General features: G+C 43.4%; 1 protein-coding gene across 1 annotated transcript in view; it reads right to left on the bottom strand.

Moving 5' to 3' along the window:
- Positions 1-2955, bottom strand: part of ACVR1B (activin A receptor type 1B) — a 51103-nt gene extending 48148 nt beyond the window's left edge. Inside the window, exon 1 of the mRNA XM_063426020.1 lies at positions 2796-2955. Within this exon, the coding sequence (XP_063282090.1) occupies positions 2796-2871 (76 nt within the window). The 5' untranslated portion in view covers positions 2872-2955. The remainder of the gene's footprint in view (positions 1-2795) is intronic.
- Between the last annotated feature and the right edge of the window lie 11792 nt (positions 2956-14747).

Raw genomic sequence — 14747 nt, 5'->3', positions numbered from 1 at the left:
TTGTCAGACGTAATAACCTTGTTTGTGAAATAACCATTAACGTTTTGAATTAGTATTACTGTGCCACGTTTTCCGAGCATTGCAGGCAGGTAGACTAAGGCAGTGACTCTGAAATCAATATTCAAGGACTTTCCAGGGGGATACGAATAACATGTACGATTAATGGTCAATGACTTTCAATGGTAATGGACTGAAGGATTTATAACAATGGGCATAGCCTTATTTATCATTTGAAGCTTTGTATATTAAATTATGTTGTGTTTGTCCCCATTATTGGATTTTGTATATGAATGTACAATTTCTAGCACAAGAAGACATAGTATTAAAGAAAGACATGATTTATTATCGAAAATTAATGAGCCTGCTATTTAACACCTGGCCCCTAATAAACCCTGAAGGATCAGATTTTGGTCTGGACAGGGGTAAAAATATTCCTTAGTGACTTCTCCTAGAAATGGCAATTTGTTTCAGCTTATTATAACATTTTATATTTTGTTGTGTTTTTATGATACATTCCTTTCAAAAGGTGCACTCCCACATGATTTGGCAGAACACACTTTTAATAAATGTAACCGTCTGTTACGCCCAACAATGCTAAGAGAAAACATTTTGATTATTTTATATTTCTGAGACTGAATTACAGTGTTTTTAGAGCCTGTAACTTTTTACAAACATAGCTATTTAACACGTTTTGTGTAAAAGTGACTCACAAAAGAATACAAGGATTAATGTCTACTTTACTATAAAGTACAAAAGTACTAAATATGATCTGGGTATAATGCACTCAATTAAACATATAGAAATAATTAGCAATACTTTAAAAAAAAAAAAAAAAACACATTTCGTATTCCATCTGTGACAACAGATGCATATCCAGCTAACTGTATCACTACATGTATGGTCATTTGTCCTGGTACAAAACAGTAATCAATAGTTGTATATAACGGATACCCCTAAGGTTTATAAAATGTGTTGCTAAAGTTAATACGATGTTAAGTTATTTGACAAGATTACACAAAGCAACAAACTGAATATGACCAGCAAAACCCCTTAACAAAACAGTGAAAGAATACAGAAACACACAGAATAACTATAATTTGAATTAAATCAAAACGTTCCCCTTTCTATTGCTGCTCTGAATAATTTTACTTAAACTCAAAAACACATAATCACAAATGTAAACGTATAGTCATAACATTTCTTAAAAACCATCACAATAGGACGTAGACATGCCATACTAAAAATTAAGCATGTCTTCCCAAAGACACAAGATGAAAGATAAAGGCACTCGTTAAAAATAAATATGAAAATAGATTCTAGACAAAATCGCTTAATTTAGTTCTAGGAGAAATGTATTTATAGGCAATTGCTGGAAATCTGGGTTGAGCACCCTTACAAATTTAATGACTACACTCCAGGAACATTTTTCAGTGCCAGAATAAAATTTAAACAAAACAAAATTGGACTCTGTATTTTAAAAGCTAGTTCAAGAAAGCAAGAACAACCATTAAAGAGCAATAAGTAGATATAGCACTTTTCAATTTAAATGCCTAGTTGTAACTGACCAGGGAAAAACTGCAGCTCAAATCAAAATAAGCAATGGACTTACTAAACAGATTATCCTAAACCCACTAAATGGTTACCAGAGAAAACAAGCATATAGCTGGAATTGCTAATGGCTAATTAGAACCCCTACAGGATTCATCTCAGAGTAGAATGCAAATGTATCCCAGCACAGCATGTACTTGCAGATACTTGTGTTTACTTCTATTACTTACCACGTTTGCTGCCTGTTAGTACAACAAAAACAAACCATATCTTTCCTAAGCTGCTTATAAAACTCAATTAGTTCTTGCATCATGGGGACCCCTTACCCAATTTGCCACCAGCTGCTTTCACAACTCTAACTGCCCACTTAAACTTGCTTGTTTTTTTGTTGGCTACACACTAAATCATGACAAACTAAAAACATACTTTGCAAAAAATTAATTAAAATAACGGTGTGGGGAACAATACTGAATTTAAGTTTTTTTTTTTTCCCCAATACAAAATTTAATATATTGTTTTAACATTTAGCATGCATGCAGTTTTCAATTCACTTTTCAATAAATAAACCAATGAGTGTGTTAATTCATCACGGTTTCTCCACAAGCTATTACCACTTCTAAATATGGGGAGATTGATTCAAAGCATATGTACTTGACTCCAAATAACCTTCATTCTTACTATGCATCTGTCACACAAGTGACTGCCAAAAATTCTAGTAAATCAAAATGTAAACAAACTGTACATACAAGAACAGGGTGTCTCTTACTGTAAATACACATCCTGACTGGCTTATCAGGTGTTAATGCACAGCATATTCACGTAAAGCAAAACACTATAAGCACCATCTTCTCACAGATACATAACATGTACATAATGTGCCACCTCTTCAGAGGGTTACCTTTACTACAGTCATCGCCAATACCCCTTCCACCATACCCTACTCTCTCACCCTAGGTCAGGTGTAAACAACCTTTGGCACTCCAGGTGTTGAGACTACATCTCCCATGATGCTCTTATGGCTTTAAAAAATCAACAAAATACTGGCAAAGCATCAAGGGAGATGTAGTTCACAGCATCTGGAGTGCGGACGGCTGTCTACCCCGGCCCTAGGTGGCCTGTAAGACCCCCAGTTTATGTAGTGTTATGTTTCTGTCACTCTGTAGCCAGCGCTGGTGAGAATCTTCCCCGCCTCCATTACCAGATTACCCCCATAGCTGTCACCGCCAAAGCACAGGCACGGTATTTACCTTCTGCCATATAGGAGACCTCCCCAACTACCAGGAGGCTGAGGGTGATGAGGAAGAAGGCCGGTAGCTCCGCCATAGTAACATCCGCACAGCACCCACGAACCCTGCGCGACCACGACCGATCCAGACAGGCGAGCGCAATAACGAGCACGCGTCCGCACGGCGCGGCCGGCCTCCTGGATCACTGTGACACGCACAAGCCTGCGTTCCAAGCCTCGGTGGAGCGGCGTCACCGCTCACAGTGCGAGGAAGAGTGAACGACCGTCGATTGGTCGCGATCCAGGCCACTCCCTTCCCCACACCTCCTCGGCTACTGGGCGGCGCGCAGAGCTAATGACGTCGGTCGAAGAATCTTTTGTTTCCGTTCGGCCGAGCGCGCGGTCGCCTGCGAGCCCCGGGAGCGCGCGTTAAAGGGCCAGCTCGCCTTTTAAGTGGCGCTGGCTGTCTGCCGGCATTTAATAAAGCGCCTGCTTGTCTGGGCCTAGCCTGCAAATAGACACATTCCCGACCGAGGCTGCTCGGGGGCGCCTGAGGCCACCTTATATACAGCACCAACCGTGTCTGTGAGCCATAAAAATACAGCCTGCCTTTCTTCTCACCGGCTCAAAGTCATCCCCCCTTTGTCTCCCAGCACTGCCCTGTGAAAAATCCCCCTCCATGCGAAGTTTATGGCCGCAAATGCTTTCAGGAAACAGCAGCTGCAGCAAACAAAGGACCTGCTGGCTAGCTAGTCAATGAATGGGGCTATGTGGGCTTCCCACACCCAGCAGGGTGGCCACTCTCACTCAGGCCATGTCACTCCATCCTCAATAAACCTTTATATACTTAACTTGAACTTTGCAGGTTAATATAGTGTTGATGCATATATTCATGGTACATGTGCACACTTGGAGAGTCCTTACTGGAAACAATAAATGTATAATTGTATAAAATAGTAAATGTATTTCTATTGATGTGTGTGTGTGTGTATATATATATATATATATATATAAGTAGTAATTGTATAGCGCCAACTTATTCCGCAGTGCTTTACAATATTATAAAAGGATGGAATTTAACACTAAATGACACCATTACAAAATGTTGCAGGAACATTAGGTTGACAGGACATATATATAATATTTCCAACACTCTGCCTTAAAAGAACATTCTTAAGCTTTATAACCACTGTGCTACCTGCAACAAAAAATTGTTTTTGTCTGCTCTGAATTAATTCTTTCCATTTCTTTGCCACCCGCACATTTGATACACAGTTCAGAGTTCTGCAAACCCCACGTCATTTTGCCTGCCTCTCTAGTAGACAGGGGTACCATGAGGAATTCCGGGGAACAATACACAGATAAAGGCCACTATCTTGTAGACACTTGTAGAGCTGGGATGTAGTGTGGGTTGTAGGGGATATAATGTGTGTATGAGTGTTTATGGAATGTAGTGTGTAGGGCAAGCATGTCAAACTCAAAGTCTAGCACCGGCCACATAAGATTTAAGTTATATATATATATCCCAGTAAGATATAGGGCTCAATTTAAAATTCTGGTGCTTGCTTACAAGTCACTACCTAATGCTCCTACCTATCCTCCCTTATACACAAGTATGTCCCGTCAAGGCCCCTACGCTCTGCCAAAGACCTATGTATATCCTCTGTCCGTACTCCCACCTCTAACGCTAGCCTCCAAGACTTTTCCAAGGCTGCACCTCTTCTGTGGAACTCCTTTCCCTCCTCCATAAGAACTTCACCCAGTCTCCACTCATTCAAAAAAACATTGAAAACTCACTTCTTCAAGAAAGCATATCAATTAAACTGTTAGCAGGTTTTCATCCTCCATGACTCCTCTCCTGCAACTGTCAAAAATTACCTATTAAGCCCTCAGCAAATACTTTTCTAACAACTTACTTCTTACCCCTACTTTTACCCTTTATGTCACTATACCCCACTCCCTCTAGAATGTAAGCTCGTTGAGCAGGGCCCTCCACCTCTCTGTTCCTGTACGTCGAGTTGCCTGGTTACAATTAAATGTCTGTTAGTTCACCGTTTGTACAGCGCTACGGAATATGATGATGCTATATAAATAATAAAATAATAATAAGTTAATGTGGGCCGCAAAAAAAAAAACTTACATTTTCATAGTAACGTAGGTTTATTTTGAAAAGTACAGTATAAAAAAAACCAGCATCCCGCTCTACTAAACCACAGCACCTCCCTCTACCAAATCCCAGTGTCCCCAGTCACAGCCAATGCAACACAGACCAACACACACACACACTCACTGACACACACACACACACACACACTGACAGACACACTCACTGACAGACACTCGCAGACAGAGACTATTGTGGTGGAATCTCGGTAAAAATAAATTTAGTAGGCCGAGATTACCACGTGGCATGTGTACGTGCATATGCTGACGTATCGGTCGGTTGGTTGCACGTGGCAAGATACGATCAGTAGTGTACGGAGCATGTGCGAGAATACAGGATGTAGTATTCCCCTCCTCCATTGTGCTGGACAAGCCATGCGGTCAAGCCGGAAGTTAATTCTTATTTGTTTTGATTGGTTAAGAGAATGTGAGCTTAATATGGGAGGAGTTATATGCCTATATAAGGAGCCTGCACTATTGTCCGGGGCTCAGAATTTGTTGTATTTTGGTGACATTAGTCCCTCTGAGTCCCGATCGGTGAACCGAATAAAGAATTTCTTCCTTCCTGAAGAAACCTGTGTCCATCTCTCTGTGCTTGGCTTCCGTCAGTTTCTCCGGTATCATTTGGTGCATTGGCCGGGAAGCTCATCGTTCAACGGTAGCTGAGAAGCAGAGGCGTGAGACGGTCTATCTTTGCCCACGTTCTCTACGGCTGCACCCCTGAACTTCTGCGTGGACCTCCCTTCATCTCGGCGCCACTGGTCTGTTGTCCAGGAGATCATCGGCCTCTACGTAGTAAGTGCTGGGGTGTCCCCGTCGATGAGTGTGAACTCAGGTTCAGGAACGAGGAGGTAAGACGACCGCTGTTTTGGACGGCGGACCCACTAGGGGTATACCGATTGTGCGGTAGGCCCATAAGGGGTTAATCTGTGTATGGAATCTGCCCCCTCTGTCGGAGGGAAGGAGCGAAGGTGCACCGCTCAATCGAACGCTCTTTAGTAAGACCGTTTGATTTGGTTTGGAGTCAGGCGGGGTCCTGTGTAAATAGCCCTAGCCGGACACCGGTGTCTTGTCTAGACTAGCGTTCTAGGGTGTACAATTTTTCGCTAGGTCGGAGGGACCGGGAGACTAAGCGGCGTCTGTGTAAATTCGGTCCGCTAGCTCTCAACCTATCTTGGCTAAGTGGGAAGGCGTGTAAATTTGGAACCCACTAGACTATTGATAGAGTAGAAAGACTAAAAGGGTTCTGTTGTAAATTCCGCCCTCTAGTTCGCTATATGTGGTGCTTGGGCAGTGTGGCTAACCAAAACGGATGTAGATAGTTTTAGGTAGTCCATCAAGGTACTGGCCAATAGATTAGTTGGGATTGTATATGTGATAAAGATTGTTTAGTAACGTGTATATCTTGTTAGATAGCGTGAGCTCTGCCGTCTAGCGAGAGTGTTAATAGTGTGTTGCTGTATTATAGTGCACGGTACCATAACCCTGTAAATTTACTGACACTGTATATAAGTACTAATCATTGTCGTCTATTGCATGTCTAACACCATAACCACTAATAATTGTATTGTGACCTTAAATTGTACTTTGACCTATGCTAACCGTACTGTAACTGCTGTTTGTAAAAGACGATGTTACTGGGGTGTGTTATAGATGGGTAATTCATATATAGAGAATTATAGCGTGGGTGACGGTATAGTTTCGCCAAAGGGCATAATATTGATTACTTAGTGACTGGTGTAACAGCTGTGTGTGTACGGGAATTCCCTGAGTGTTTTTATTGTGTTACTGTGTACGTTTCACTTAGTAACTGTACCACGTGGTGCTGTTGCCGGAAGAAACGGGTGTGACTGTTGAATAGAGTGTGTGTATAGCATTCGTTGTCAACGACGCTCCATTGATAAGTATGGGCGCGTCGGAGTCGACGATTTTGGATCCCTTAGGATGTATGGTAAAGAATTTTAAAAAGGGATTCACAGTATGTGATTTTGGGGTTAAAATGTCTTCTGCCCGTTTGATCACTTTGTGCACTAGGGAATGGCCTACTTTGGTTGCGGCATGGCCGCCTCGTGGCAGTTTAGATCCAAATCTGGTACAGCGTGTACACGTGGCTGTATCAGGTAGGCCTGAACTTTACGGACAGTTTCCATACATTGATTGTTGGAGGCAGGCCGTAAACGACTTGCCAAGATGGGCCCGAATATGACACGAGGAGCAATGTCGCCTCATGGTGGCCAGGACTTGTTTGTCCACTAGGACCACGATTAAGCCCATTTTGGACACGCCCCCTGAGTCCGAGATCCCTATGCCGCCCCCTTATTTCCCTATAGAGGAAGGTGATACAAGTACAGGAAGTTCCACACCCCCTCACCCATCTACTTCCTCCTCTAGCTCAGAATCCACCCCACGCCGTAATAAACCTCCCCTTCCGACACCAGCCCCCGTTAAGTCCATCTATTCCGATTTGGCGCCATTTCAAGCTTCCGGTCAGGCTTCCTATAGCCCGGCCCGGAATATTTTATTCACCGGCCTTCCCCATGATGAAGCTTCTCTATCCCCACGCCTTATTACCCCCCGACCGGAACCTCTAACCGACGCCCCTCCACGAAGCCCTATACTAACCCGACAACTGACCGGTACCCAACAACCCAAACATTACCAGATGCCTCTTCGTTTGAATCCTGGGTCAGCCTATCTTAATGCTTTAGGTCAAATGGTGTATGCTGACCCAGTCTTCGTATATGTCCCGTTCACGACTACCGATCTCTTGAATTGGAAGACCCACAATTCCTCGTATACTGAAAAGCCACAAGCCATGACCGACCTGTTCACCTCGATAGTCCAGACGCATAATCCAACTTGGGCTGATTGCCAGCAATTATTAATGACATTGTTTAATAACGAGGAGAGGACTAGGATAAACCAAGCGGCTATTAAAGCGTTGGAGGAAGAAGCCCGTACTTTAAACCAAGCAAATCCAGCAGCATGGGCCGCAACTCATTATCCTAATACCGATCCCGACTGGAATGTTAATGGCGCAGATATGGTTCGACTAAAAGCCTATAGAGACGCTATAATTGCTGGCATGAAAGCCGGAGGGAAGAAAGCCATAAATATGTCGAAGACGGTTGAGGTGATTCAGAAAAGTGATGAAGCGCCTAGTGTCTTTTATGACCGATTATTGGAGGCATACCGCTTGTATACCCCCTTTAATCCGGAAGACACTGATAATTCCTGAATGGTAAACTCTGCCTTTGTCAGCCAAGCTTACGGAGATATTAAGCGCAAGCTACAGAAGTTAGAAGGGTTTGCAGGAATGTCCATCACCCAACTAATGGAGGTAGCAAATAAGGTGTACATGAATAGGGAATCAGAAAGTAAGAAAGAGGAAGAGCGCAAGATGCGTAAAAAGGCGGATATGCTAGCGGTAGCGATCGCAGGCGTAGATAGACGGGGCCCAGATAGAGGCGATAGTAGGTGGAATAGGGAACCCCTGAGTAGGAATCAGTGCGCGTATTGTAGAGAAGAAGGGCATTGGAGAAGCGAGTGTCCAAAAAGAGAGCAATACAAGAGAGACCCACCTAGGGCAGGTTATGGAAACTTTAGAGGCAGAGCGAGAGGTAGAGGAGGTCCCGGAGGGAGTAATAGTGGTAATAGAGGAAGTGTAAGAGAAGATAGATACTATCCCGCAGCGCAAAGGTCATGGAGAGCTATTGATACCGACCGGGCTCCATCCCTCTTGGTCGAGCGGAGCCTATGGTCGATGTATCAATAGGGGGAAAAAGGAGTGCATTCATGATCGACACTGGTGCTGAACATTCGGTGGTGACTGATCTGGTTGCTCCTCCATCTGGAAGAACTATTACCGTAATAGGAGCAACTGGAAGAAGTGCTGCAAAACCGGTTCTTAAAAGTCGACTCTGTACATTGGGAGGCCACGTAGTAAAACATCAATTCCTTTACATGCCTGAATGTCCAGTCCAATTGCTGGGACGTGATATACTATCCAAATTACAAGCGCAGATTACGTTCCTACCAGATGGAACAACATCCTTAAAGTTTAATGGACCTTCAGGTATTATGACATTATCCATACCAAAGGAAGAAGAGTGGCGACTTTATACAGCGTTGACTAGCCAAAACCCTAAGAGTGATGAATCCTTATTCAACATACCAGGAGTTTGGGCAGAGAACAACCCACCAGGACTGGCCCGCAATATTCCACCCATTCGAATTGAACTAAAGCTTGGGGTTTATCCAGTGAGCCTACGGCAATATCACATCCCGCAGAAGGCTAAGAAAAATATTAAATCTTATCTGGATAAGTTCATACGGTATGGTATCCTAAAATTCTGTACTTCCCCCCGGAACACCCCATTGCTGCCTGTTCAAAAGCCTGGTACAGATGAGTATCGTCCTGTGCAGGACTTGAGAGCAGTCAATGATGCGGTTGTTAGTATACACCCAGTTGTGCCCAATCCGTATAACCTGCTTGCTTTAATTCCGGGCGGGGCTACCTATTTTACAGTCCTAGACCTCAAAGATGCCTTCTTTTGCCTTCGAATTGCCGCAGAAAGTCAATGTATCTTCGCTTTCCAATGGGAAAACGCTGTAACGGGCTCGAAACGCCAGATGACTTGGACAAGACTGCCCCAAGGGTTTAAAAACTCACCGACCCTATTTGGTTCAGCTCTAAGTCAAGATCTACTGGATTTCAAGTCCATCCCAGGAGAGTATGTACTATTACAGTATGTAGACGACTTGTTGATAGCAGCAGTTACAAGAGAAATATGTCAGCAAGCCACACACGATCTACTACACATTCTCTGAAAGGCAGGATACAAGGTGTCTAGGAAGAAGGCCCAGTTGTGTCTGCCAACTGTCAAATATCTGGGATTCCATATCTCTGAAGGTCAAAGAATAATGGGGCCAGAGAGAAAAGAAGCTGTGTGCCAAATACCAACACCCAAGAATAGAAGACAAGTGCGAGAGTTCTTGGGGGCAGCAGGCTTCTGTAGGATATGGATTCCCAGTTATGCGATATTGGCAAAACCTCTGTATACAGCTATCAAGGGTACAGAACACGACCCCTTCCTATGGACTCAAGAACAGCAAACGGCATTTGAAGATGTGAAGAGGGCTTTGATGAGTGCCCCAGCATTAGGTCTACCTGATCACACACAACCATTCTACTTGTATGTACACGAGCAGAGAAGAATGGCTGTGGGAGTATTGACACAGTACTTGGGATCATGGCAAAGACCTGTTGCCTACATGTCTAAGCAACTGGACGCAGTGGCCAGCGGTCTTCCACCTTGTCTAAGAGCCGTAGCTGCAGCCCCCCTGCTGGTAGCTGAAGCCGATAAACTCACTCTTGGTCAAGAACTTTATGTACGAGTTCCACATGCAGTACAGACGTTGTTGGATTACAAAGGAAATCATTGGTTTAGTAACAGCCGTATGACCAAGTATCAAGCAATGTTGTGTGAAAACCCAAGAGTGCATTTAGAGACTGTAAATACCTTAAATCCAGCTACCCTTCTGCCGCAACCTACTGAAAGTCAACATGATTGTTTGGAAGTGATGGATGAAGTATTTTCAAGTAGACCAGATCTTGGTGATTTTCCCATCCAGAACCCCGATGTCCAATATTATACAGACGGCAGTAGTTATGTGAAAGAAGGGATTCGCTATGCAGGATACGCAGTAACAACGAAAGATAAGGTGATAGAAGCTCGGCCACTGTCAAAAGGAACATCAGCACAAAAGGCAGAATTGATAGCACTGACACGAGCGTTACAATTGGCTGAAGGTTTAAGAGTGAACATCTACACGGACTCCAAGTATGCGTTTTTAACCACTCATGCCCACGGAGCTTTGTAAAAAGAAAGAGGACTATTGAATTCAGAAGGCAAAGAAATCAAGTACGCAGCTGAAATACTACAACTATTGGAAGCAGTATGGGAACCGAAAGAAGTCGGTATTATACATTGTCGAGCGCATCTGAGAGGAGATGGTGATGTAACCAAAGGAAATCGGATGGCAGATAGTGCAGCTAAGCGTGCCGCTGAATCAGGAAGACAGGAATATGTGGAACATATAGCTGCTCTTATTCCAACTCCACTGTCTCAATGGACTCCGGTTTATACAGCTCAAGAAGAGGAGTGGTTAAAGACTGAACCTGGAAAGTATTTGGAGAACAAATGGTATCAGTTAGAAGATGGGAGAATAGTTATTCCAGCATCACTAGCGGTAGAAATCGTCCAAAACTATCATAACGGGACGCATTCTGGAAGAGATAGTACAGAAGAATCTCTCAGAAAACATTTCTACATACCAAGATTGTCCAACTTAACTCAGGCCATTGTACGAAGATGTGTAACGTGTGCTAAAAATAATGCAAGGCAAGGACCAGTAAAGCCACCAGGAGTTCAGTATATGGGGGGACTCCCTATGTCCGATCTACAAATTGACTATACAGTAATGCCTAAATCTGGTGGACATCGCTACCTACTAGTAGTTGTGTGCACCTATTCAGGCTGGGTAGAAGCATGTCCTACTCGTACAGAGAAAGCAGGAGAGGTTGTGAGATTCCTGCTACGAGAAATAATACCCCGATATGGACTACCCTGCTCTATAGGATCGGACAATGGTCCAGCTTTTGTTCATCAGTGCCTACAACAACTGACTCATATGCTTGGTATAAAGTGGAGACTTCATACGGCATATAGACCTCAGAGTTCTGGTAAAGTAGAGAGAATGAATAGAACTATTAAGAACCAGTTGGCAAAAATGTGTCAGGAAACCCAACTTAAGTGGAACGTCCTTTTGCCTATAGCTCTGTTGCGAATTCGCAGTACACCTACCAGAAGGATGGGTCTCTCTCCTTTTGAGATCATGTATGGGCGTCCACCTCCCGTACTTGGTAACTTAAGGGGGGATTTGAGTCAGTTGGGAGAAGGAATTACCAGGCAGCAGGTTGTAGAGGAGGAGGTACAGAAATGGGTACAAGATAGATTACCTGTGAATATTTATCCCCCAGTTCATAGTTACCACCCAGGAGACCAAGTGTGGATTAAAGAGTGGAATAATGTACCGTTAGGGCCCAAGTGGAGAGGTCCTTATGTTGTTCTTTTTTCTACCCCTATAGCGATAAAAGTGTCTGAAGTGACTCCGTGGATTCATCACTCGAGGGTTAAACCAGCAGCGGTGGATTCTTGGCAAGCTATATCAGATCCAGAGAATCCCTGCAAGATCCGGTTAAAGCGCACGACTCAGTCGGAGTGACGAGGAACCTTGTGGATTACAAATTTTATTGTTTCAGAGATTGGTAAGTGAGTGTTAAGACGGCCATAATAAAGCCTGTCCGCTCACCAACGTGAAATTTAAAAGCCAGGAAAGTCTCGAAGGGACCCCTGTGAAGACGAGCAGAACTCCATTCCCTGCAGCCCTTACATCCTGGAAGCTGAGGTGCCATCGCACGGACAAAGACTGAGGATGCACCCGACGAAAGATGTATTTGTGATAATGTTTATTTATATGTATTTTTATATTCAGGAAGGTAGAGGTACCGACACTCCTAGCTGTGAGGTATGCATTAAGACTACAAGAACAGGTAACCATATTTCCCAGACCCTAATTTGGCATTCGCATAATGAGTGTAAAGGTGATGTGTCTAGGTGTAGATACTTAAATGTAGAGTATAGTGTATGCCATTTAGGGATAGGAGAACCTAAGTGCTTCAATCCAGAGTATCAACCCCGTACAATTTGGTTGACTCTCAGGAATGGAGATCCTCAGGGGACCCTAATAAATAAAACGGTGTTAGAATCCGTACATTCTTTGGGTGTTCTACTATTTGATGCATGTAAAGCAATATCAAGTGGTAGAAAGCCGTGGAATGTATGTGGGGATCTTAGATGGGAGAGAACGTATGGGTCTAATGATAAATATATATGTCCCAGTAGTAAAAATAAGTATGTGAGTCCTAGATGCCCAAATAGGGATTATAATTTTTGCCCATATTGGTCTTGTGTGGGGTGGGCAACTTGGGGACAGACAGCAGACAAGGACATGATTGTGACTAAGTTGCCTACCAATCCATACTGTAAGTCTATGGAATGCAATCCAGTCCATATTCTTATAAATAATCCTGACCAATTCTTGGATAGATATGGTAACTTGTTTGGGTTTCAAATATACGGGACGGGTTTAGACCCTGGGACAGTATTGTTTATAGGGATAGAGACCGATACGGTAACCTCCCAAACTCATCAGGTATTCCATTCGTTTTATGAAGAGATGAGTATAGATAATAAGATCCCCCATAACGCTAAAAACCTGTTCATAGATTTAGCTGAGAGTATTGCCGGTAGTCTTAATGTAACCAACTGCTATGTGTGTGGAGGTACTAACATGGGAGACCAATGGCCTTGGGAAGCAAAGGAGTTAATGTCCGGTTCTGAGGCAGTTGAACAATTAATATCTTCACAAGCCGATTATCAGATGAGTGTTAGAGGTAAATCTGAGTGGAGATTAAAGACCTCCATCATAGGTTATGTTTGCATAGCAAGGAAAGGAATGATGTTTAATACTTCTGTAGGAGAGTTAACTTGTCTAGGGCAAAAAGCTTATGATGATGATACAAAGAATACAACTTGGTGGTCGGCTTCAAATGTCTCAGAACCATCTAACCCGTTTGCAAGATATGCCAATTTAAAGGACGTATGGTTTGATTTATCTATCACATCTAGTTGGAAAGCCCCAGCAAATTTGTACTGGATCTGTGGTAAGAAGGCCTATTCGGAGTTGCCACAGGACTGGGAAGGGGCATGTGTGTTAGGTATGCTCAAACCATCCTTCTTCTTGTTACCTATTGAAACAGGTGAGACTTTGGGTGTTAAAGTGTATGATGTGAATCATAGAAAGAAAAGGGGACCCATAGAGATAGGCGCCTGGGAAGATGATGAATGGCCTCCCCAGCGTATTATAGATTATTATGGGCCAGCCACGTGGGCAGAGGATGGTACTTTCGGGTATAGGACCCCAATTTATATGCTCAACCGCATTATAAGATTACAGGCGGTGGTTGAGATTATTACTAATGAGACCTCACAAGCGCTCAATCTTCTAGCGAAGCACAATACCAGGATGAGGACAGCAGTGTACCAAAATAGATTAGCCTTGGATTACCTATTGGCTGTAGAGGGAGGTGTATGTGGGAAGTTTAACCTGAGCAATTGCTGTCTTCAAATAGATGACGAAGGGCAAGCAATAGCTGAGCTTACTAGCCATATGGTTAAACTAGCGCATGTGCCTACTCAGGTATGGAAAGGGTACAATCCAAGTAGTTGGTTTGGTAACTGGTATGAGCAGTTTGGAGGGCTTAAGGCATTGGTAGGCGGAGTCATACTGATTTTAATGTTGTGTCTACTCCTGCCATGTCTTATTCCCTTAGTGGTTAGGTCTGTGCAAAGCCTGATAGAAAATATAGCAGAAAGGAAGGCTGCAGCACAGATAATGGCTATATATAAATATAAGGCTCTAGATCAGGGAGAACCAATGCAGGAAGAGTAGTGTTGAGGGATTCACATCATAGGAAAAGTCTGGTCTGGTTCATGGTAACCTGAGGTGTATGCAAACCAAGGTTAAGTGATGCCTCAAGTAATTGTGAAATATCAAGAGGCATCAAAGGGGGGAATGTGGTGGAATCTTGGTAAAAATAAATTTAGTAGGCCGAGATTACCACGTGGCATGTGTACGTGCATATGCTGACGTATCGGTCGGTTGGTTGCCCGTGGCAAGATACGAT

This window comes from Pelobates fuscus, chromosome 1, assembly GCF_036172605.1.
Source record: "Pelobates fuscus isolate aPelFus1 chromosome 1, aPelFus1.pri, whole genome shotgun sequence".
In the NCBI taxonomy this organism is placed as follows: Eukaryota; Metazoa; Chordata; class Amphibia; order Anura; family Pelobatidae; genus Pelobates; species Pelobates fuscus.
Note: the sequence above shows the minus strand (reverse complement) of the source record. Positions and strands in the feature narration are given on the sequence as shown.